Consider the following 25673-nt stretch of genomic DNA (forward strand, 5'->3'; position numbering starts at 1 on the left):
CGTAGATGGCAGGTATGGTTTCCTCCTTCAGCGTCTTAGTCGTGGTGGGGTGCCAGATCTGGAGTTCGATGGCGTGTCCGGGGTGTTGCTTCGGTCTGATTCGTTCAACGACAAGGGCTTCACTTTTGGTGAGCCACCTTGGAGGTCCGCAAAGCTGCATATCAGCGATGGAGCTGTGTCGAGCTCGAGTGAGGAGGTGATCCTTCATTGTTTTCTTCGATGACTGCTATGGTGATGTCGGAGACAGGTGACGGGCGTTGGTGTCAAGCTCAGACATGTTCTGTTATCTTTTCAGTTTTGTCATATCGGTCCTTAGGTGACTTGTACTTTGATTTTTGTGATATGAATGAAACACGTATTACCATGAAAAAAAGGTGGGTAAAGAGGATCCCTTATACGTTTTTTAGTGTGTGTTTTTACCGAAGCGGGACTCGGTTAAGAGATGATTTCTTATGTTTACCCTAGCTCGTGTAAAGCCGCCCAGATTCCAATGCTCAGCCGACTCACGCCGGCCAAACCAGGCAGCGCCTGCCCGGGAAGCAGTGTTTAGAGACTGACATCACCGCCGGCTCGACTCAGGGACGATTCAGAGGGGTGGCAAAAGAGGATGGTTGGTCTGGAGGGTTCTGCATTAGATGGTAAATCTCCTTGAGCTCCTCCACTTGCCCACTCGAATTTGTTGGTTTTTATTGGTTGAATTTGATTCATTCCCCTTTGTTGTGGTTATGTTGTGCTTCTTATGCAGAAGAAAGGGTGGACCGCCACGGGTTGAGTGATACTGGAGGGCTTTCTTGTGTGGGTGGCGTATCGTTGCTCGCACCGGGAACTGCCTTCTCTACTAATTTTAGTATTCTTCAGGAGCTCCGCACAGAAAAGTTATTTCGAGAATATTTGGAGTACCGTGAGGATCCATTCAAGTGGGCGGCAGAAGAACTGGTTGCAGCATGCAATTCACCTGTATGCATGGATCATTGGGTTGCAATTTCAGCAAATCTTCATTCACCGTCCCCTCAGATGCTTGGAATTGTTGGCATCATAATCCTCTGTGTGTGTAGGTTGATTTGTTTCTCCAGACTGTGCCTGATGAGAGGCTTTTTCAAGAGCACCTTTTCAATTTTGTGTCGTTATGTGAACAGGTACCGAAATAATCCTCGGTTTCGTGACCCACTTGTCTTTTTTGGTATCACTGTCTTCTGTACCTCCTTCTTTATTGTAGTTTTTTTCCTTGTTTCTAGTACATGTGATCCTTACTACTATAATGATTTCGGTACTATTTATCCTATATTGGTCTTAGATATCAATCTATTAATACATATTTGTGACTTTCCATCAGAATACGTAGATGTTTGTTTTCTCATAAAAGGTGTGGAGGGTTAAATGATTTTGAGCATGCCTGGTTTGATGCCTAATTGGTTCATTACCAAGTTGTCTTGCCGATCTCACATAAAGTTGCCATTTTTTGGCTTGCCAACGCATTGGCTAGCCAAATATTGGTAGCAAACCAAGCACACCCTTTGTGATAGGGCACCTAGTACATTTGGAATGCCACCAGCAAAAATGATTATACTGAATATGGGTTCATTTGGGCAGATGATCTCATATATATTGGCAAGCCAAAGTTTGGTAGCCTATCATACCCTTTGTTATAGCCTTATAGAGCACCTCTACATTTATCATTGTAGACTGCAAATTATTCTTCATTTTTGAGATAATTCTAGAAGTCAGCCCAAATATCACTTGAGACAACCCCCCCCCCCCCCCCCCCCCCCCCCCCCCCCCCCAACACACACACAACCGGTCGCAATATCGCCCCTCCTTGTTTAACCGGTTTTGATGTGTTTTCACTCAGGTTCTATCCTAGTCAGAACTATCACATCATTATTTTCTCTCTCATCTCTGCCATGTCACCATTTCTCTATCCTCGTAGCTGAAACAAAAATAGCAGGTTTCTGTCAAATGTCAAAACGTATGTCCATTTTAGCCAAAATTCCACCAGATTGTCACTACATTATTTCTAATTTACTGATTTTTTTCAAAATTTATACCAGAATGTTTGATTTACTGGAATTTTTCAGTTTTTTCAGTGAAGTCCGAATTTTGAACCCAAAAATCAAAATATGAAACTAAAGAAGCTTCATTCAAACTGTAAGCCAATTTAGCTGAAATTATACGAGAGTGGTAATTGAATTATTCCCAATTTACTGGAATTATTTCAATGTTTTCTAACAATTTGTTGTGGTAATTGAATTTTTTGAGACCCTTGCACCAAACCCTGCACATTCACAATATTTCCGGAGGTTTTGTTATGGATACCCTTGTTAGACGCTCTCTTAGAAGTTGATTGTCCGGATTGTACATGCATCTCTTCCTACCAGCCAACTCATAAGACTAGAACTGGAACCCATAAGATCTCACAACCAACTCATGGTTCTGGGCTTCTGGCACATGGACAACAACAACAACAACAACAACAACAACAACAACAACAACTCATAAGACTAGAACTGGAACCCATAAGATCTCACAACCAACTCATGGTTCTGGGCTTCTGGCACATGGATAGCTAGCTTCCACACACCCCTGCCCATGGCTAGTTCTTTGGTAATATTCCAGTCCTTTAGATCCCCCTTTACGGACTCCTCCCATGTCAAGTTTGGTGTACCACAACCTCTCTTGACATTATGAGCATGCTTTAGCCGTCCGCTATGCACTAGAGCTTCTGGAGGCCTGCGCTGAATATGCCCAAACCATCTCAGACGATGTTGGATAAGCTTCTCTGCAATTGGTTCTACCCCAACTCAGCAATAAGAGAGAATAATTCCTCCTTCCATTTTCTGTTCCTAAGATTACTCTTAGAGAAAATTTATGAGACTTCATGTTTTTATTTTGGATAAAGACATGCCCCTAATTACTAGAAGAACAAGTGAAGGAATAGAACATTGTGCATTACATCACTTACTTTTCTACATTTAGGCTGAAATGGAAAGTTGTAGACATAGGTCGTGCGTGGAAACATGAGAAATATTTAAATTTTCTACATTTGAGCACTAACTCTTTCAAATTGAGGAGGGAGAATTAGTGATTGGTTTGGGACTATCTGTAAATTGCAAAGGGCTTCTCTTACTCTTCTAATTTCTAAATCTGTTTCGAAGAGAAGTTTGGTTCTTTTCTAATCATTTTCTATTCTGTACTGAATGGAACCTTTCATCTTGCAGTATTCTGTGGTTGTTGATGATGCTGATGGAAGTAAAGAAAGTTTGGCTGATGATGGATCACCACGTTTCTCGACTGAGGCTGAGATCAAACTCATCCACCGTAAGAATGTATGTGTTTGCAGCAGAATTTTGTTCCTTTTGCACCTGCTTGTTGCCTGCTGGGTGCTTGAGATGTATAATTGTCTGTTGCTATCACTACACTAAATATGTTGTCACGATCATATGAAGTCGGCACAAATATGTGGCATGCTGCTTGAACTTGTACATATAACATACATGTGTGGGCCCTGCCTAAACTTCTAATTTCTGGCGTCATGATATTTATTTGCAGATCTATGTGAGCATATGTGCTAAGCACTCATCTTAATGCATGATTGGTAATAATTGTTTCGATTATTAACTCTCTCTCTCTCTCCCTGGTGTATTTATGATTTACAAATAATTACTCTTAAACTTGAAGTTCGCATAAAATTCCAACTGACCATGAAGCCACATAGATTTGTATCGCTATCCACATGAATACGTCGGCAGGCGGACAATTCCATCTCCTATAGTGGATTGGCTGTGGCACATGCATGCACATACAAATAGACAACCTGTCCACTGAATCCCCCCGAAGTGAAGGTGGTTCAACCTACTGGCGCCACAACCAACTCAGTCGTAGTCACAAAATATATGCTTGCATCAGGTGCCACTGGGCCTTCTGTTCTGGTGTCTTTCTCTAAGCGATTTGCCATGACTGAGGGATCTGCAATAAAACTGATCCATGTGGTGTTGTTAATGAGGCACCATCGTTTTTAGTTTGGTAGCTCATTTGCTAGGCATTAGAGAAAGATGAACTCAAAGATTGGTGTTTTGAAATTTGCCTCCAAAGAGTGGCTGCCATAAAATGCCGCTGGCTACAGAAAATAACATAGACAGTGTTATTAATACTAGTAGTAATAATGGTAGTAGCGGTTTGTTTTCATCCCATGTGATGGTTGTTTGATTTTGACTCTGCATATCAACAAGATAATATTTCTCGTTACTGTGGAACGTAACTGATCATATTGGCATTAAAGTTAAGTTCACCATGCTAATGAAAATTTACCTGTTCCTTCATATCATCATTTCATTGGCGCTAAGCTTGATCTTTTCCTTTCATTGTTACTATCTGCCAGGTCAAGTGTTCCGTGTAACATGATATGCCAGATTCTGTTTCAGCATATTCTTCTGTAATGATTTTATTGTGTTGAACCATTTATTCCGCAGATGATCAGTGTTTCAGTTCTGGATCATTCAAATATTCTGTTACATTCAGTTCTTAATTTCTTGTGGAATTAACTTTGCACATATGACCTTTTGCTCGTAGAGAGATTAGATTATAAATGAATCTGTTATGTCCTAAGAATCTGTGTTGTTGTTCCAATTCTTTCGCCTTTCAAATATCTTTTTTACAGCACAAAGATTCTCTTATGAAAAGATTGCATGGTGTTCGAAGATATTATGCATACTGCAAAGCCCTTCTGCAACTTGATTTTATCAAGGTACATGTCAGTTTTATCATTTTTGCTTTCCTGGATTGAACTTGTTGATTCAGTTTGAACATTTTGCAGTGGAATAGTAACCCTGAAGAAGTTTTAAAACGGATCAAAGAGTCAACTAGATGGTCTGATGTGCTGAATGATTATGAGCTACAACGTGGTTTAGAGGTTATTGTTGCCTTTTTCTTATTGTGAATGCACTGCCAATTTATTCAAGTTATATAGTTATTCTCTGAAGGGGAGCCTTGGCGCAGTGGTAAAGCTGCTGCCTTGTGACCATGAGGTCACGGGTTCAAGTCCTGGAAACAGCCTCTTGCAGAAATGTAGGGAAAGGCTGCGTACAATAGACCCAAAGTGGTCGGACCCTTCCCCAGACCCTGCGCAAGCGGGAGCTACATGCACTGGGGCTGCCCTATATAGTTATTCTCTTTTAATAGAGTCATATGAAATTTTCAAGGATGCATGTGAGTAAATTGGACATAACTTCCACAAGCAGCAGCATGACTGAGGTTAGATTAGCATTAATTTTGGTCTTGATAATTACAGTATCAGGACATACATCTTGATGAAGTTCTAAATTAAAATAAACTGAAAATTATGCTGTTCCATTCTGCACACTTGAACATAAGTATTTCCACATAATGTTTACCTTTACCCATAAAGGTTGGTGGCTTGATACAGTTATAGAGTCTCCACCGGTGTCATGGAGGTCCTGGTATTGTGCCAAAATTTTCCTTCCCCAAATCCCATCCTCTGTGGGATCTTTCAGCGCTGGTTATGTGCATGTGTTAGAGGAGGTATTTGCAAAGGTTATGAATATAGCAGGCATGTTTCTAGCATGGTCTAAATAATTGTAGTGACATAATATGTCTATTTATGGGAACAAATACTGAACAGCCCATGTATTATTTTTCAGATACGAATTAAAAGCTTTGGGATCTTATGCCTGCTATATGCATAAACTGTGTTTTGAAAGTCTGTTATACCAAATATTGTCCAAGTGGCTTTAAATCTTCACAAGTTTCATGTTGGCTTTATGTTTTTTTTGGCTAGTTGGCTTTATGTTTTCAAAATGTCAAATTAGATATTCCTCTCCAACAATTATGTTTTCTGGTGAGACCGACCATCAAGAACATTGTGTTACTCTTTCTTGGAAGTTTAGTTGAAATACCAAATTTCATGGATTTTGATTATGTTATTTCCAATTTTGTTCAAAAGTTTGGAAAAAAGACCATTTTCGAAAACCTTTGGTCACAGCCAGCCTTGTGGCTAACATGACCCTTTGTGTGGAAAAATTAACGGCAAGCCGGGTTTCATTTATCAAGATCTTACATACTACCTCTATGTGGGTTTATTAGTCCCTTGCGTATTTTTGGTACCCTTAGCATTTTTGGTCAAGTTTGACCGTAAATTTTACTAATGAAATATATGTTATATTTAGCAAAAGCAGTATCATTGGGAAGTACTTTCAAATATGAATCTAACAATATATATTTTGTAACATATCACTTATATTTCGCTAGTCAAATATACGGTCAAAGTATGACCCAAAATACGAAGGGGGACTAATAGACCTGGATGGAGGGAGTACAACCTAAAGAGCAACACCACATGGCCATCAGTGCTGTCATTTGAGGCTTCTCTTGATTTTCAACTTTGTATCCAAATTTTAAAAATTCAATGCTTGAGGTGAAATGTTGCCTAGAAAGCGGGCCAATTTCCAATGGAGTGGCTGGTTCTATTTTGTTGCAAAAATGTTACTCCCTCCGTCCTAGTATAATATAAGATGTTATTATAACCAATGTACTCATATATTGGCTGTAATAACATCTTATATTACGGGACGGACGGAGTACTTGCAATTTGTGGCATGTTAGGTTTTACACTTTGTCTTCCATCTTTTTTCAAATTTGCAGTTTGATAAGGTAGCTTTGGAGGAAGACATCAACTCTCGTATGAGTTCAGAATTAGAGAAGCATCTACAATTCCCTGACCAGGCAAGTCTCATGCTGAATTGCATCTTCCTTAACCTAGTTATCTTGTAGCTGGACGGGAAATGCATGGATGAACCCGGGTACATATGAACCCACTTCGGAAAACATATTTCCAGATGCTAAAAAATCTGAAAATGGTTGCACGGATACGTCTTCATGTTCTATGTGTGTGCATAAAGTTTCACGGAAAAATAACTATTTTGTGGTGTGTGCAAAAAAAGACAAAAACTTATGTCGTGAAACGCTATTTAGAAGCACTGAAATTTGTCTTTTTTACAGAGACAAAACAAAAAGATATTTTTTCACAAAACTTTGTGCCGCACACACACATTTGCGAACATGTATGCGTGAATTTTTCTTTGAATTTTTTGACTTCTTAAAATGTTCTTAAAGTGCATTTTTTGAAAAGTGGGTGCATATGCCCATGGGTGCGCAGGAGGTGCCCTCTCGTAGCTGGACCTTACACTTCCTTTTTTGCCATAATTTGTAGTTGCTCATGCGAGAATATTTCAATAGTGTGAAAATAAGGAACCTTGCCAGGGAGGCTGGAGTCATTCTTGTCGAAGAGGTCAGTTTTCTATTTTTGGCATTCACATTTTGAAACTGGAATGTGCATGAGTTAGTGAAATAAATCGGACCCTGTATATCTGTGAACCCTTCTATCATGACAATTAGTTTGTAAAGGCACATTCTTATTTTGACATGCTATTTGCAAATTCTCTTGCATCACATATGCACTCTGTCCTCGTCTCATTTTACTCTTTTTTCCCATGGACACTGTACATGTTCTCTTTATTGTTTTAGCGCTACGTTCGGTGGTTATGCTTTTGCATGTTTGTTGACTTTTGGGAATACATCTTCCTGCCAGACAACAACAACAACAACAACAAAGCCTTTTAGTCCCAAACAAGTGCCAGGGTAGGCTAGAGCTGAAACCCATAAGATCTCGAAACTTCCACACACCGCCGTCGATGGTAGTTCGTTGGTGATATTCCAGTCCTTCATACCTCTCTTAACGGACTCCTGCCAGAAAATTAGTAAAATCAAATGGGTTTGCGGCTGTTTGGCAGGGCCTGCGAGTATTCAAATGAATCATATTATCCTTTATTTTCAATTGCAGTTTCTACCCGTACGAAATTTGGAAGAACAGATATTACCCAAAAGTTTGCCCCAGAATTTTGGACAACAGCTGTTACCCAGAAATTTGCCCCAGATGAAAAAGAGAGTTAAGCAGTCACTTGACTCAACCAGGGCTTACCTGCATCGACAGGGCGCTACTCGTGCTAGGGGTTTGAAGTATGTGGTTGGTGCAGTTTCTCTTGCTTGTATCATCATGGCTGGCCAACGCGAGAGTAATTAAGACTGTCAACTGCATCCATGGTTGGCCTTTGCCCGCGAAAAAAAAGGTTGGCCTTTGGATAGACAGTAATTTGTATATAAATAATGTTGTACTCGTGTTTGAAGCATGTTTGTCCTGCTATGCATTACAGATGATATTTAACATGTGGTATTTGTTCATCTGTTGAGCCGTTTGCTTCAGGATAAGTTTCATTGACCTCTATCTCTATGGTGTCAGCGCGAATGGGCGGAGCCCCGACCATAGTTGAAATAGGTGTCCGTCTCTAGCTCCTGCACCAGTCTCATTAACGCCCAACGTGATGGACCCGGACTGGAGACACCTGTATTTTTTTTGTCAAAAAATTGAGTCTATTATCCAGAAGGCTAAGCTCAGGCCCTTCTCTAGCATGGTTAGGAAATAAACCTTTTTTGTTGTTTAGTAAGCAGATTTGGTGCTTATTGTAAGAGAAAATTAAACTGTAAACATATTTTGGGGAAATGAGATTTAGCCAGGGATAGTGGGCCTCAAACCACTAAAGAATGCATACCTGCCCGAAGAATGGTGTTTCAGATGTTCTGTCCGTTCTACCGAAAAAGGCTTTCGCCCCGCTTTATATATAAAGCAATTGCCCAAGCCAACATCCAACAAGGTTCAAGACCACACACACACACGAAAGTACCAGACAAATAAGTACAGAGAGGGTTAATGCTGAGGGCACAGCTCAACAAGCCCCAAAAAAAAAACAAAAAGGCACACGCGCCGGGAGAGACACAGCGTCTAGTCGGGCTCCGGGGGTGGCGGGGGGAGCGGGGGCGCCAAGCGGAAGGCCATCGATCGAAGGTCGGCGAGGAGGGTGCTGATGACGTCTCGGTCCTGTGGGCGGCTAAGCTGCCGCCAGAGTTGCAAGTATCCACACAATTTAAAGATGGAGTCAGTAGCACGCCGAAGAGGCACCTTCTGGATGACAAGCTTATTGCGGACAGTCCACAGCGTTCAGGCAAGGATCCCCACGCAAAGCCATCTAATATGCCTGTAGCGAGGGGGAGAGGCCTGAATTTCCGCAAGCAGGTCAGGGACGTTGGTGTTGCACCACTGGCCCCAACCGTTTCGCGGAAACAAGACCAAAGGAACTGTGCCGTGTAGCACGAGAAGAAGATGTGGTTGGTATCCTCTACCGTGCCGCACATGGGGCACGTCCCATCCCCAGGTCCGTGGCGTTTAAGGACCTCAACGCCGGACGGGAGGCGGCCGCGGATCCATTGCCACAGGAAAATCCTGATCTTCAGGGGCAGGCGGATGTCCCAAATCAAACTGAAGGGCTCGGGGGCCGTCGATGGGGCGATAGCCGCGTAGAGGGATCTGGTGGAGAAGCGGCCGGAGGGTTCCAGTTGCCAGGAGATGGCGTCCGGAGAGTCGACAACGTCTATAGGTAGGAGGGCGATGTCCTGGAGGAGGGTATCCCAAGCCGCAACCTCAAGGGGGCCAAAGGGGCGGCGGAAAGCGAGGCGCCCTAAATCAATAAGGGCCGTCTCGACAGAAACCCGAGGGTCAACAATGATGTCGAAGAGGACTAGAAATCGAGCGGCTAGGGGGGTGTCGCCCAACCATCTATCAAGCCAGAACAGGGTCAAGGACCCAGTACCCACCGAGATGGAAGTGCCAATGCGCAAAACAGGCAGTAGCTGGACGACGGCTTGCCAAAACTGGGAGCCGCCAGAGCGCTGGCAGAATGCGAGAGACTGTCCACGCAGGTACTTGTTCTGGATTATAGTAAGCCAGAGACCCCCATCTCCATTGGCAATGCGCCAGAGCCAACGGGTCAGGAGGGCAATGTTCATGCGCTGGGAGGACAAAATCCCAAGACCGCCCTGGTCCTTGGGTTTGCATATATCTGGCCAGCTGACCATGTGGTACTTCTGCTTATCCCCTTCGCCAGCCCAGTAGAATCTGGATTGGTATTTGGCGATCTCCTGGTGCAGGGTTTCGTGGAGGCTATAAAAGCTCATGAGAAACCAAAGGAGGCTAGCAAGCGAAGAGTTGATTAGGATCACTCGAGCCGCCTTAGACAGCCAGCGCCCTTTCCAAGGCTCAACGCGGTGTTGCATACGGGTCACCGTGGGGCGAAGATCAGCCACGATGAGGCGCGAATCACTAATGGGGATCCCCAAATAGGTCGTGGGGAAAGAACCCAGCCGACAGTTAAGTCGGTTAGCGATAGCCTGTGCTTCCTCCAAGGGGAACCCGAGGACCATCACTTCGCTCTTATCGAAGTTGATGGTTAGGCCCGACATTTGTTGGAAGCACAGGAGGAGGAACTTCAGGTTAGTAATATCTAGTGCGGATCCCTCAACCATTATAATGGTATCATCCGCATATTGAAGGAGGGAGACCCCTCCCCTTCCTACTAGGTGGGGAACTAAGCCGTGGATATGGCTAGCAGCCTTGGCCTTATCCAAGATGGATGCCAGGGCATCGACCACCATGTTGAACAAGAACGGTGAGAAGGGGTCACCTTGACGGACCCCACAAAGGGTGGGGAAGTAGGGCCCAATGTCACCGTTGATGTTCACCGCGGTCCGGCCATAGGAGACAAGCTGCATGACGCGGGTCACCCAACGATCGTCGAAGCCCTTGCGAAGCAGCACTTCTCGCAGGAATGGCCAGTGGACCGTGTCATAGGCTTTGTGAAAGTCTAGCTTTAGGAAGACCGAGCGATGGCGTTTTATACGAACCTCGTGGAGGACCTCGTGGAAAACTAACACTCCATCGAGAATGAATCGGCCTTGTATGAAGGAGGATTGATTCGGATGGGTAATCGTGTTAGCTAGAAGGGTCACCCTATTGGCGTACCCTTTGGCCAAGATCCGAAAGATCACATTAATCACTGTGATTGGGCGGAACTGGCGAATATCTGAGGCGCCCGGGACCTTGGGGATGAGGGTCACAATCCCATAATTGAGTCGCCCAAGGTCCATTGAGCCCTAATAGAATTCTTCGAACAGAGCCATGACCTCCGGCTTGATGGTAGCCCAGAACGTTTTAAAGAACGTCGGGACCCGGGGCCGAGGAGGGGTTCATCCCCTTAATGGCTGCGAGGACCTCGACCTCATCAAAAGGGGCCACTAATGCCGCGTTGGTCTCAGCCGAGACCAATTGCGCACCCGACCAAATGTCGGGGGCCAGACTAGCCCCACCCCGCGGGGTGGGGGTAAATAGGGCTTTATAGAAGCCGTCTACGTGGGTACGGATGGCCGAGGGGAGAACGATAGGAGTGTCGCCATCCCATAGGCAGTGGATGGAGTTACGACGACGCCGGTCGTTCGCCACCGCCTGAAAGTAGGCGGTGTTGGCATCTCCCCTAAGTACCCACCTCTGGGTGCCCCGTAGACGCCAGTAGGCTTCTTCATCGGTGTAAATGGTGGAGAGCTGGTCTTCCAGGTCGTAACGCAGCATCCACTCATCCGGGGAGATCCCGGTCGAGTCGGCGCGGGCGTCCAGGGCTTGGATATCCAACAGGAGGGCCTTTTTGCGCTCTCTAAGATCCCGGCCAAGGTTCGCCCCCCAGCCCTTCATGAATTGGCAGGCAAGCTTGGCGCAGAAATGCCACGGGTCGACGGCGGACATGGATTGATGGGGAGCAGAGCGGGCAAAAATCCAGCGGGCGACGACAGCCTCCCGGAAGCCGGCCTGATTGAGCCAGAAGGGCTCGAACCGGAATCGCGGCGCGGTGGGGGGACGCTCGTCAGCGGTGGAGAGGAGGAGGGGGACATGGTCAGACTCGATCCGGGTGACAGCCCGAAGCGATGCCAGGGGGCAACGTAATTCTCATTCCGGAGAAACTAGGACACGATCCAGCACAGATTGTGTCGGTTCGTCCAGGTGAATCTGGAACCCGTCCGATCAAGTTCGCGGAGCCCCAGCTCCGCGATCCAATCGTTGAATAATTGCATCCGAGGGAGTCCGTTCTCTCCCCGTCTCTTAACCGATAGAGATAGCAACAAGTTAATAATCTCAACTACTAGCAAATAACACCGATAGACGATGAAGAGAGAATAAGATACAAAATCAGGAAACCATTATTCACCATATCATGCATGTACGATTAGCTCCGACCTGCATGAAAGAACTGCACCATGCAACACCCTACAGCTCTAACACTCGTATCACAACTGCACCGTGCAAGAACAATCGATCTTCAACAAAGTTGGCTGATTCCAAGCAGCCTAACATTTCGATTCATAATGGCTAGTTGCTACAATCCTTGAACTACATATCTACTATCAGCAGAACAGATGCAATCATCAACCTATCAGCAGTATGAGCCGCCCATGAAGTTCATGTACATGCTTTACTTACTGGATATCCGCACAACACATTTTTTTTCACTTCCTTCAACATGCAACAACATAATTCTGGCCAAACTTGTCCCCTCAGATCTTGGCAAGAGCCCCGGGCTTCCAACTTCCCCTGATGCACACCACATTTGCAGCCCAGGGGAGGGGTTAAAGATGGCTGTTTCATTGGTTGCCCGTATCACCCGCAGCACATATTGCTGTAATTTTCTATGGCATATGAGCCAGCATTCTCTTACCACATGTCCCCACAGCTGCATGAGCCATCGCTGAAGTGGTGATAGGTGCAACCATCTGAAATCAGTATCTCCCGCTTCTTATCCCTTGAGATAAACTTGGTTGAGGAATGGCATTCCTTGCACATTCGGAAATTCTTCGAGACCCGTATCGGTTCATGGGCACGCATGGAAATAAGTCCATAGCACACAGCAATCCGCTCGGTGTGGTGGCACGACAATGGATCAACTTGTACATTGCAATAGGGCTCAACGTCTTGAGGAGCATACCCAGACTCTGCCATCCTACTAGCCAAGTCCTTCCATGTACTCAAAATATCCTCAAATGCAGGATGGGACAAATCTCCAGCCTCAAACAAATCCACACTTGTGCCAAGATATAGCCAGCTACACTGGGTCTCGACGTGCAACCCGTGCTCTGTCATGGCATCTCTTACAGATTCAGTGGAATCCCAAAAGCCGCTGTTCGCATATATGTTGGAAAGCAACATGTAGTTTGAAGCATTATTTGGTTCAAGCTCGAAAAGAGCTTTTGCAGCCTTAGCCGCAACGTCCAAATCTGAGTGAAGCTTACAAGCTTTGAGAACAGTAGACCATAGGCATGCATCCGGCTCAACTGGCATCTTCTGGACAAGTTCTAGTGACTCCTCCAATAAACCAGCTGTTCCCATGATGTCAACCATGCAAGTGTAGTGTTTTAAACTTGGTTTTATGCCATACAGATCTTCCATACTGTAGAAATAGCTCCGAGCTTCCACCATGGAACCTTCTTGCTTACAAGCTGAAAGAAGTAAGATGAAAGTAACAGGATCTGGTCGAGTTCTAGATTGTTCAAGTATTTCGAACAATCTTTTAACATCTCTAGGCATCCTATGAAGCAAGTAGCAACTCATCATTGCATTCCATACTGCTACATCCTTTTCAACACTGCGCTCAAAAGCCAGTCTAGCATCCTCAATCTTACCACATTTCCCATACATATCTATTAGCTCACTTGCAAGAGTGACTGGATAACCATCAGGCCAGTTTTTCTGTATGTAACCATGCAGTTCTCTCCCATACCCTGATGCCATCGTCATACCAGAAGACAAAAGCGCTATCTGCACTGTAACCAAGTTAGGAAGTAAATTAGACTCAAGCATTTCACAGAATAGTTTCAAAACAACTTCGGGCTTCCTATTATGCTTGTAAGCTGCTAGCAGACTGTTCCATGTGACAACATTCTTATTCCTGATTCCCTGGAAGACATTAGCAGCAGATACCATATCACCAGTTTTACCATAAAGGTCAACCAATTTGCTGGAAACAAATATGTTTGACGTCAGACCATTCCTTAGAGCATAGCAGTGTACTTCCTTCCCAAGACGATCTAACTTGAGGTCTGTCAACAGTGAGAGGACACTAGTAATTGTAGTACCATTTGGTTGGATGGGCTTGCTATTATCCAGAAATGTCCAGCGCTTTGCATCTCCGCTGTTTAGGAGCTGCATGTATCTGAAAACTTCCAGTGCATCAGCACAGAGGCCAAACTGATGCAAACCGGATATTAAAGCATTCATTGATACCACATTGGGCTTCAAGCTGACATTCATCATGCCTGACAACAGTTCATTTGCTAGTTCTTTCTGACCCGCTCTAGCATATGCAGCAATGAAATTGTTATATGTGACAGTGTCAGGCTTCAATCCATCCTGCTGCATCAAGTTAAAGGCTTCACACGCTTTGTCCATCCTCCCATCACTGATATATGATTGAATCAACTCATTCCATACAGTGACATTCCTCTCCCCATCAATGGCGGCAAACACGCTTCTCGCATAAGCAAACTCTCTGCACTCGGAGTACATGCCAATCAAAGAAGAACCAATGTAGACATTTAATTTGATACCACAACGTACAACATAAGAATGCAGCTGCTCTCCAAGGCCCAGTGCCATCAAGCCAGTGCAAGCAGGGAGTATACTAGCAATTGTGACTGCATCAGGCATCTCAGTCTCGCACATCTCCAGGAAGACGCCCAAAGCCTCATCATAGCGCGCATTCTGCACGCAGCCAGAGATGATGCAGTTCCAAGAACTGACCCGTGGCTTGACACCTCTCAGTCGCATTTCGTCGAATAGATCGAGTGCAGCACCAATATCACCATTTCTCGCGAAGCCGGAGACGAGGGTGTTCCACGAAATCACGTCAGGCCGCACGCCACTGGCCTGCATCGATTCAAACAGCTGGAAGGCCTCGCCCAGCTCCCCGGCGTTGGCGTAGGCGCCCACGAGAGCGGTCCATGCCACAACGTCGCGTTCGGGGAGCGACGCGAACGCTGCACGCGCGGCGCGGACGTCCCCGAGCGCCGCGTACATGGCGACGACAGCGTTCCCTACCACGGCGTCGTCGGCGAGCGCGGGCCCGCCCTTGGCGGCGAGCGCGTGCGCGGCGGCGGCGAGGCGGGGCGCGTCCGCCCCGGCGCAGGCCCGGAGCACCTGCGGGAGGAGGAACCTGTCGGGCGCGGCCCCGGCGGCGCGCATGGCCGCGAACGCGTCGCATGCCGCGCCCCAGCGCCGCGCACGCACGCAGGCGCCTATCTCCCGCGCGTACGCCGCGGCCTCGGGTCGCGCGCGCTGCACCGGGGCATGCCGCCTCCGGGATACCCCTTCCAGCACCCGGTGCGCGTGGGTCGGGGCCTGCAGTGAGCAGCGCGTCGATAAGGCGCCGCGGGGAGTAGGAGGCAGAGACGGGGACGGCAGCATGGTGGTCGCCATTTTTTTATGGCGTCAGTAGTATTGCGGTCCGTCCGGCATTTCCAAATCTAAGTAGGAGAGAGAATCTGTGCTTGTGGACCATGGGTTTTGGACCTTCTGGGCTGAAATAGCAAAATCAAATAATAGGTATGTATTACTGGGCGCGGTGAAAATTATCAAAAAACAAAATGTTGGGCCGGGTGATAAAAAGAAACTCGCTAAAAAGAGGGCTTGAACCTCCGACCTTATGGTTAACAGCCACATGCTCTAGCCAACTGACCTATTCCAGCTTAATGACATTTTTATGTTTAAAACCTTTGATACTTGAGACATTTTAGTTCCGCATCATTTTCAAAGTTTACCATTCAGCATTAACGACATAGACACAAGCAATGCGGTGGCTTTTTTCCAGAGTCCATAGCTCTCCCGAAACTAGGTGTATTCGATGCCTTTGATATATATATATATATATATATATATATAAGATTTAGATTTCATTTTTGACGATTTGGGCTGATGCGTTTTTCATTTGGTGAGCTAAGTTTTCACTTTGGTTAGAGCTTGCTTACACTGTGTCATCTTGTCTTTCTTAGATTACATCATGGTTCAACTTCCACATACATGTTATTGTTGTTTTCTTCGAGGCATTAGTAGATTAAGGGCATGTACGATGGTGGCATATGGTTACATATGTTTCATGACAAAAAATAATTTGAGGCATCTACATTTATTTTTCTCCCCAATGCAAGCTACCACTAGTGGACCTCATTAAGAAATAGAAAATAAAGACTCTAGTACACATACATCTCTATTTTTTTGCTCCAACCTTTTCAGCTTGTGTCACCGGACCACACTTTTTCTCTTCAAGCACCCGCCTCCTGGAGAGGATCCCACTTCCCTATCCGAACCTACTTTACGTCATATCCGATCCTACATGGCATGCGAGGCATTACCTTGAGGCTATGCATTGTACATGCCCTAAGAGGTATCTCCTGGTTAGTACTTCCAATATAAAGTTAACATGCAACCAATGCTTTGCTATGACTAATTTCAGCGCCAACCAAACACACACTAAGGAGCAAGGACATCGTACTACATATAAAACCATATGTGCACATGCTGCACTACAGAGCATATAGACAATGTCATGGGCATGATTGACCTCGAGTTTGTACATTTTATCAAAACTGTATTTAAAATCTAATGATGATAAAAGCATTGTACATCTAGCATGTCACAAAATTCACTTCACTAAAAAAATAATTTGAATGTGATAGTATCAATGGTTGTTGACTTTATTTTGCAAAGTACTCGAACAATGTACAGTAACATACATGAATTGACATACCTCAGTATACCGAACGGACATATGGAGATAATTTTACCCAGATTCAGCCCCCGCGCGCGAGTAATAACGCTAATCATGTTTGTTTGGAATTATATATATAAACAAGTACAATGGGGGATCCAACAAGTTGTAGTATATGTCCTTGGGATATTTGGTGGCCTATCTCGACATAATGTCTAAGATCGGATTTAATCTAGGTCTAAACTAGGGTTTCACTTCCATCATATTAGCGGTGGAAGTATTTCCCAGAACTGGCTCACGTGTATTTATACCAGGTCTTGGGCTGGTTGGACGCCTTCCTTCCTGGGTCTCCTCACCACGAATGCCTTGAACCTTCCTTGTCGTGGCTTCACATGCCTCCTTTCGAGGAGTCTGGGGGGTACCCGTCGTGCGTCTTTTCTTGCCCGGAAAGGCCTTCGTGTAGGACTAAATTTGCATATTATCGACAATTTCCTCCAAGCTTACATGCGGCTTGGCGTGGGCCCAATCCACCTTCCACTGACAAGCACCCCATCATTATTCACATTGAAGCCGCTCGCTGCTACTCCCGCAGGAGTTGTTGGGTTTTCCCAAAAAGGAAGGGCGATGTAGATAGTAGCAATGTTTTCCCTCGGTGAAGAACCAAGTGTTAATCGAACTAATAGGACTCAACAAACTGCCAAGATAAGCAGCATCTACACACAAACAAGATAAAATACTTTCATCCAGTGTGGCAAGGGAGTTGTCAAGTCCCTTGTCTTGCTAGTTACAAGGTTAGAAGCAAATAGATAGATAGATAGATAGATAGATAGATATGTTGGGGAACGTAGTATTTCAAAAAAAATTCCTACGATCACACAAGATCTAACTAGGAGATGCATAGCAACAAGAGGGGAGAGTGTGTCCCCGTATCCTCGTAGACCGAAAGCGGAAGCGTTATGTTAACGCGGTTGATGTAGTCGAATGTCTTCATGATCCAACCGATCCAAGTACCGAACATACGGCACCTCCGTGTTTAGCACATGTTTAGCACGATGATGTCCCTCGAGCTCTTTATCCAGTAGAGGGTCGAGGGAGAGTTCCGTTAGCACGACGGCGTGGCGACGATGATGATGAAGTTACCGGTGCAGAGCTTCGCCTGAGCACTACGACGATATGACTGAGGTGTTAAACTGTGGAGGGGCACCACACATGGCTAAGAGATTGTCTGTTGTGCCTTTGGGGTGTCCCCTGGCCACGTATATAAAGGAGGGGGGAGAGAGGCTGTCGGCCAAGAGGGGCGCGCCATGGGGGGAGTCCTACTTGGACTCCTAGTCCAAGTAGGATTCGCCCCCCCCCTTTTCCTTTCTTCCACCGGAGGGAATAGGAAGGAGAGGGAGAGGGAAAGGGAAGGGGGGCGCCGCCCCCTCCTCCTTGTCCTATTCGGACTCCCAAGGAGGAGGGCGCGGGGCCACCCCCTGCGGGCTTCCCTCTCTCTCCTTTAGGCCCATGTTGGCCCAATACTTCCCCGGGGGGTTCCGGTAACCCCTCGGTACTACAGAAAAATACCCGAATCACTCGGAACCATTCCGATGTCCGAATACTACCTTCCAATATATGAATCTTCACCTCTCGACCATTTCGAGACTCCTCGTCATGTCTGTGATCTCATCCGGGACTCCGAACAAACTTCGGTCATCAAATCACATAACTCATAATACAAATCGTCATCGAATGTTAAGCGTGCGGACCCTACGGGTTCGAGAACTATGTATACATGACCGAGACACATCTCCGGTCAATAACCAATAGCGGAACCTGGATGCTCATATTGGCTCCTACATATTCTACGAAGATCTTTATCGGCCAAACCACATAACAACATATGTCATTCCCTTTGTCATCGGTGTGTTACTTGCCCGAGATTCGATCGTCGGTATCATCATATCTAGTTCAATCTCGTTACCGGCAAGTCTCTTTACTCGTTCCATAATGCATCATCCCGCAACTAACTCATTAGTCACATTGCTTGCAAGGCTTATAGTAATGTGCATTACCGAGAGGGCCTAGAGATACCTCTCCGATACACGGAGTGACAAATCCTAATCTCGATCTATGCCAACTCAACAAACACCTTTGGAGACACCTGTAGAGCATCTTTATAATCACCCAGTTATGTTGTGACGTTTGATAGCACACAAGGTGTTCCTCCGGTATTCGGGAGTTGCATAATCTTATAGACAGAGGAATATGTATAAGTCATGAAGAAAGCAATAGTAATAAAACTAAATGATTATAATGCTAAGCTATCGAATGGGTCTTGTCCATCACATTATTCTCTAATGATGTGATCTCATTCATCAAATGACAACACATGTCTATGGTCAGGAAACTTAAGCATCTTTGATTAACGAGCTAGTCAAGTAGAGGCATACTAGGGACACTCTGTTTGTCTATGTATTCACACATGTACTAAGTTTCCGGTTAATATAATTCTAGCATGAATAATAAACATTTATCATGATATAAGGAAATATAAATAACAACTTTCTTATTGCCTCTAGGGCATATTTCCTTCAAGATAATGGTACGACAAATAGTAAAGAAGAAATTTGCAGGAGTTTGTATTGATGGAAGAATATACCCTGGCCATAGGTTCACTAGAGGTATATATCTTAAAAGAAGGCAAACGGCATGGTAACAAACTACAGTTGGGTAGTTGATAAGGATAGCAATCTTTATAATTATGATCGTTCATGGCAAAATCTCATATAGGCATTACATCCATGATAAGAAGACCGTTAATCCAACTGCATCTACTACTATTACTCCACCCCAAGACTACTATCTAGTATGCATCTCAAGATATAAAGTTTACAAGAAACAAAGTAACACAACAAGCAAGATGACATAATGTAGACAAGAAGAAATCTAGCAATAAGATCAAACCCCGTCATTTTATCCTTAGGGGCAACAATACAAATACGTGTCTCGTCCCCATTCTGTCACTGGAATATAGAACACCACAAGATTGAAGCCACTACTATGCACCACTCCCTCTGAAGATCTACCAATCAATCTTGGCCAGAGAAGACAAATAGAGTGGAAAGCATACATATAGTGAAAGGATCGATATGGTTGACTAGAGGGGGGTGAATAGGCAACTACCAAAGTTTAACTTTTCTTAGGATTAGCAACAACTAGGTGGACTAGATATGCAACTAGGTGAGCAACCTATATGATGCTAACAATACAAGCAACACAAGCAAGCAACGAAAAAACACAATAAAAGCTTGCACAAAGTAAAGGTAAGATATAACCACAAGTGGAGCCGGTGGAGACGAGGATGTGTTATCGAAGTTTCTTCCCTTTGAAGGGAAGTACGTCTCCATTGGAGCGGTGTGGAGGTGTTGGGGAAAGTTACATGGAAAACAAACAAAAATCTACGCACACGCATGATCTATCTATGGAGATGCATAGCTACGAGAGGAGAAGAACATCTACATACCCTTGTAGATCGCTAAGCAGAAGCGTTTATCAATGCAGTTGATGTAGTCGTACACCTTCACGATCCGTACCGATCAAGCACCGAACGCACGACACCTCCGCGTTCAACACACGTTCAGCTCGATGACGTCCTCGCCTTCTCGATCCAGCAAGAGGGGCGAATTAGTATATGAGTTCCGGCAGCACTGCGGCATGGTGACGTTGGTGGTGAAACTTTTCCGCAGGGCTTTAGCAAGCACAACGGATATGGACGGAGGAGGAACTAGAGGGAGAGGGGGCGCCGCACATGGCTTGGAATCATGGTGTGTGTTGCCCCCTCCTCTCCTCACATATATATAGGTGGAGGGGAGTGGAGGCAGCCCTAGGGCGCACCCCAAGGGGCTGGCGGCTGGCCTAGGCGCCTGCCTAGGCACCTCCCCCCTTTCCATATTTGGGCACGAAGGAGAAGGCAGGAGGGGGGCCGGCGGCTGCCCTGCCTCAGGTGCCCCCCTTTACTTCCTGGCGCGCGGGCAGGGGAGGTGGAGTGCGTCCAGCCCCCTAGTGGGCTAGTGCGCCTCCCTCCTTTGGCCCATGAGGCCCACCAAGTACTGGTAGCCTCCCGGAACCCCTTCCGGCACTCCGATAAAACTCGGATGCATTTTGAAACCTTTCCGGAACCTGAATACCTTCATCCTATATATCAATCTTTACCTCCGGACCATTCCGGAGCTCCTCGTCATGTCCGTGCTCTCATCCGGGACTTCGAACAACATTCGGTCACCAACATACATAACTCATGTAGTACTGTATCATCAACGAATGTTAAGCGTGCAGACCCTATGGGTTTGAGAATGATGTAGACATGACCGAGATGCTTCTCTGGTCAATAACCAATAGCATGACCTGGATGCCCATATTGGTTCCTACATATTATACGAAGATCTTTATCGGTCGAACCTTTATGATAACATACACATTTCCTTTGTCTACCGGTATGTTACTTGCCTGAGATTCAATCGTCGATGTCTCCATACCTAGTTCAATCTTGTTACCGGCAAGTCTCTTTATTCGTTCCGTAATACATCATCTTGTAACTAACTCCTTAGTCACTTTGCTTGCAAGCTTCTTGTGATGTTGTATTACCGAGAGAGCCCAGAGATACCTCTCCATCATACGGAGTGACAAATCCCAATCTCGATTCACGCTAACTCAATAGACACCTTCGAAGATACCTGTAGAGCACCTTTATGATCACCCAGTTACGAAGTGACGTTTGATAGCACACAAGGTATTCCTCTGGTATCCGTGAGTTGCATGATCTCATGGTCGAAGGAGTATGTATTTGACATCAAGAAATTAGTAGCAATAAACTGAACGACCATATGCTAAGCTAACGGATGGGTATTGTCCATCACATCATTCTCCTAATGATGTAATCTCGTTATCAAGTGACAACTCATGTCCATGGTCAGGAAATCTTAACCATATATTGATCAACGAGCTAGTCTAGTAGAGGCTTACTAGGGACTTGGTATTTGCTTATTTATTCACACATGTATTTAAGTTTCCGATCAATACAATTATAGCATGAATAATAAACCTTTATCATGATTAAGGAAATATAATAATAACCACTTTATTATTGCCTCTAGGGCATATTTCCAACAGTCTCCCACTTGGACTAGAGTCAATAATCTAGACTACATAGTAATGAATCTAACACCCATGGAGTCTTGGTGCTGATCATGTTTTGCCCGCGGAAGAGGTTTAATCAATGGGTCTGCCACATTCAGATCCGTATGTATTTTACAAATTTCTATGTCTCCATCCTTGACGTTTTCATGAATGGAGTTGAAGCGTCGCTTGATGTGTTTGGTTCTCTTGTGAAACCTGGACTCCTTGGCAAAGGCAATTGCTCCAGTGTTGTCACAAAAGATTGTCATTGGACCCGATGCACTGGGTATTGCACCCAGATCAGATATGAACTCCTTCATGCGCTACTTCTGAAGCAGCTATGTACTCTGCTTCACATATAGATCCCGTCACGACGCTCTACTTAGAACTGCACCAGCTGATAGCTCCACCATTCAATATAAATACGTATCCGGTTTGCGACTTAGAGTCATCCGGATCTGTGTTAAAGCTAGCATCGACGTAACACTTTACGACGAGCTCTTCGTCATCTTCATAAACAAGAAACATATCCTTGGTCGTTTTCAGGTACTTCAGGATATTCTTAACCGCTGTCCAGTGATCCACTCATGTATTACTTTGATACCTCCCTGCCAAACTTATGGCAAGGCACACATCAGGTCTGGTACACAGCATGTCATACATTATAGAACCTATGGATGATCCTCCAGCCAACTATCAGGTCTCCGCCTAGCTACAACCGCCGCCTCCAAACAAACTAAGATTCTCTACCTCCCATCGGTGTCGGTGCTGGTCCCTCCCGTCTCTAGTGGCCTTAGGGCCATGGAGACGGAGTGGATCTCGGCCCTTGTTGGTCCGAGGGCTCTGTTTTTAGATCTGTTTTTGAGCTTTGTTAGGGTTTGTGTCCTGCTCAGGAAGGCGAGACGACGGCGGCTCCCTAAAGATGGAATAAAGGTCTCCCCACCTAGCCCCCGTTCAGTGATGCGTCTAGCATCATCGGTGGGCGTGTGAAGGTGCATCTCCGGCGGATCTGTCTTTGGTGGATTTGCTCGGATCTGTTCGTCGTTCGTCTTCGTTCGTGTGTCTTCAGGTTGGATTCTTTTGATCTACACTCTTCATCTGCGGCGGTTGCTGTTCTGGTGCGTTGGTTCCATGGGGCCTTAGCATGACAAATTCCCGACTGTCTACTACAACAATGTTTGCCCGGCTCCGGCGAGGGAGGGGCGATGACAAGGGCGCGCCTTCGGCTCGCTTTAGTGCTTGTATTCGTCGCTAGGTGGTCTATGGATCTGGATGTAATTTTTATTATTTGTAGTATTCATTGTACTACCATGATTGAAGATGAATAGATTGGAAGTTTTTCCCACAAAAAAAGAACCTATGGATGAGGCATAGGGAATGACTTTCATTCTCTCTCTATCTTCTACCGTGGTCGGACTTTGAGTCTGACTCAATTTCACACCTTGCAACACAGGCAAGAACCCTTTCTTTGACCGGTCCATTTTGAACTTCTTCATAACTGTGTGAAGGTATGTGCTTTGTGAAAGTCCTATTAAGTGTCTCGATCTATCTCTATAGATCTTGATTCCTAATATGTAACCAGCTTCATCGAGGTCTTTCATTGAAAAATTCTTATTCAAATATCCTTTTATGCTATCCAGAAATTCTATATCATTTCCAATCAGTAATATGTCATCCACATATAATATCATAAATGCTACAGAGCTCCCACTCACTTTCTTGTAAATACAGGCTTCACCATAAGTCTGTATAACCAAATGCTTTGATCACATCATCAAAGCGTATATTCCAACTTCGAGATGCTTGCACTAGTCCATAGATGGATCGCTAGAGTTTGCACACTTTGTTAGCACCTTTAGGATCGACAAAGCCTTCTGGTTGCATCATATACAACTCTTCTTTAAGAAACCTGTTAAGTAATGCAGTCTTGACGTCCATTTGCCAGATTTCATAATCATAAAATGCGGCAATTGCTAACATGATTCTGGGAGACTTAAGCATCGCTACGGATGAGAAAGTCTCATCGTGGTCAACCCCTTGAACTTGTCGGAAACCTTTTGCGACAAGTCGAGCTTTGTAGACAGTGATATTACCATTAATGTCCGTCTTCCTCCTGAAGATCCATTTATTCTCAATGGTTTGCCGATCATTGGGCAAGTCCACCAAAGTCCACACTTTGTTCTCATACATGGATCCTACCTCAAATTTCATGGCCTCAAGCCATTTGTCAGAATCTGGGCTCATCATAGCTTCTTCATGGTTCATAGGTTCGCCGTTGTCTAACAACATGACTTCAAGGACAGGATTGCCGTATCACTCTGGTGCGGTACGTGTTTTGGTCGACCTATGAGATTCAGTAGTAACTTGATCTGAAGTTTCATGATCATCATCATTAGCTTCTTCTCTAGTTGGTGTAGGCATCACGGGAATGGTTTTCTCTGATGTGCTACTTTCCAATTCAAGAGAAGGTACAACTACCTCATCAAGTTCTACTTTCCTCCCACTCACTTAAAGCGAGAGAAGCTCCTTCTCTAGAAATGACCCATTCTTAGCAACAAAGATCTTGCCTTCGGATCTGTGGTAGAAGGTATACCCAATTGTTTCTTTAGGATATCCTATGAAGACGCACTTCTCCACTTTGGGTTCGAGCTTATCAGGCTGAAGCCTTTTGACATAAGCGTCACATTCCCAAACTTTAAGGAACGACAGCTTAGGTTTCTTGCCAAACCATATTCATACGGTGTTGTCTCAACAGATTTAGATTGTGACCTATTTAACGTGAATGCGGCTGTCTCTAATGCATAACCCCAAAATGATAAAGGAAAATCGGTAAGAGACATCATAGAACGCACCATATCTAATAAAGTACGGTTATGACGTTCGGACACACCATTACATTGTGGTGTTCCAGGTGGCGTTAGTTATGAAACAATTCCACATTGTCTTAAATGAAGGCCAAACTCGTAACTCAAATATTCACGTCCATGATAAGATCGTAGATTTTTTTCTTATTACGATGATTTTCTACTTCACTCTGAAATTCTTTGAACTTTTCAAATGTTTTAGACTTGTGTTTCATCAAGTAGATATATCCATACCTACTCAAATCATCTGTGAAGGTCAGAAAATAACGATACCCGCCGCGTTCTTTAACACTCATCGGACCGCATACAACGGTATGTATTATTTCCAATAAGTAATTAGCTTGCTCCATTGTTCCGGAGAACAGAGTTTTAGTCATCTTACCCATGAGGCATGGTTCACAAGTATCAAATGATTCATAATCAAGTGATTCCAAAAGGCCATCCGCATGGAGTTTCTTCATGCACTTTATACCAATGACCTAAATGGCAGTGCCATAAGTATGTTGCATTGTCATTATCAACTTCTCTTGGCGTCAATATTACAAATATGTGTATCACTCTGATCGAGATTCAACAAGAATAGACCATTCATCAAAGGTGCATGACCATAAAAGATATTACTCATATAAATAGGAAAACCATTATTCTCTGATTTAAATGAATAACTGTCTCGCAATAAACAAGATCCAGATATAATGTTCATGCTCAATGCTGACACCAAATGAAAATTATTGAGGTCTAAAACTAATCCCGAAGGTAGATGTAGAGGTAGCATGCCGACGGCGATCACATCAACCTTGGAACCATTCCTGACGCGCATCGTCACCTTGTCCTTAGAAAATCTTCATTTATTCCACAACTCCTGTTCCGATTTACAAATATGAGCAACCGAACCAGTATCAAATACCCAGGCGCTACTATGAGCATTAGTAAGGAACACATCAATAAC

The 25673-nt window shown here is 44.9% G+C and overlaps 2 protein-coding genes and 1 non-coding gene across 10 annotated transcripts; 1 reads left to right on the forward strand and 2 right to left on the reverse strand.

Annotated features, from left to right (window-relative positions):
- Window positions 1–418: 418 nt before the first annotated feature.
- LOC123045604 (uncharacterized) lies at window positions 419–8605 on the forward strand. Of its 8 annotated transcripts, none has more exons than XM_044468738.1 (10): window positions 419–638; window positions 746–975; window positions 1056–1136; window positions 3216–3323; window positions 4655–4741; window positions 4811–4906; window positions 6655–6735; window positions 7223–7300; window positions 7853–8138; window positions 8260–8605. In XM_044468738.1, the coding sequence occupies exons 1-9, from the start codon at window positions 608–610 to the stop codon at window positions 8090–8092; spliced, it is 1032 nt and encodes a 343-aa protein (XP_044324673.1). In that variant the 5' UTR covers window positions 419–607; the 3' UTR covers window positions 8093–8138; window positions 8260–8605. The 8 variants fall into 8 exon arrangements, with proteins under 8 accessions (XP_044324673.1, XP_044324664.1, XP_044324681.1 ...); XM_044468729.1 differs by having other exon boundaries at window positions 8273–8604; XM_044468746.1 differs by having other exon boundaries at window positions 8309–8604.
- Window positions 8606–12122: 3517 nt separating this feature from the next.
- On the reverse strand, window positions 12123–15452 carry LOC123045642 (pentatricopeptide repeat-containing protein At5g04780, mitochondrial). The gene has a single exon (XM_044468784.1). The coding sequence runs from the start codon at window positions 15413–15415 to the stop codon at window positions 12659–12661; it is 2757 nt and encodes a 918-aa protein (XP_044324719.1). The 5' UTR covers window positions 15416–15452; the 3' UTR covers window positions 12123–12658.
- Window positions 15453–15610: 158 nt separating this feature from the next.
- TRNAN-GUU (transfer RNA asparagine (anticodon GUU)) lies at window positions 15611–15684 on the reverse strand. Its single transcript has one exon. It is a non-coding gene; the product is annotated as a tRNA-Asn (tRNA).
- Window positions 15685–25673: the final 9989 nt, after the last annotated feature.

This window comes from Triticum aestivum, chromosome 1A (genome assembly GCF_018294505.1).
Source record: "Triticum aestivum cultivar Chinese Spring chromosome 1A, IWGSC CS RefSeq v2.1, whole genome shotgun sequence".
NCBI lineage: Eukaryota > Viridiplantae > Streptophyta > Magnoliopsida > Poales > Poaceae > Triticum > Triticum aestivum.

Coding starts and splice junctions, on each gene's coding strand:
- LOC123045604 (XM_044468738.1), top strand. CDS start 608: ATGGTTGGTCTGGAGGGTTCTGCATTAGATG. Junction 639..745: donor GGAGGGTTCTGCATTAGATG/GTAAATCTCCTT, acceptor CTTCTTATGCAG/AAGAAAGGGTGGACCGCCAC. Junction 976..1,055: donor CTGTATGCATGGATCATTGG/GTTGCAATTTCA, acceptor CTGTGTGTGTAG/GTTGATTTGTTTCTCCAGAC.
- LOC123045642 (XM_044468784.1), bottom strand. CDS start 15,415: ATGGCGACCACCATGCTGCCGTCCCCGTCTCTGCCTCCTACTCCCCGC.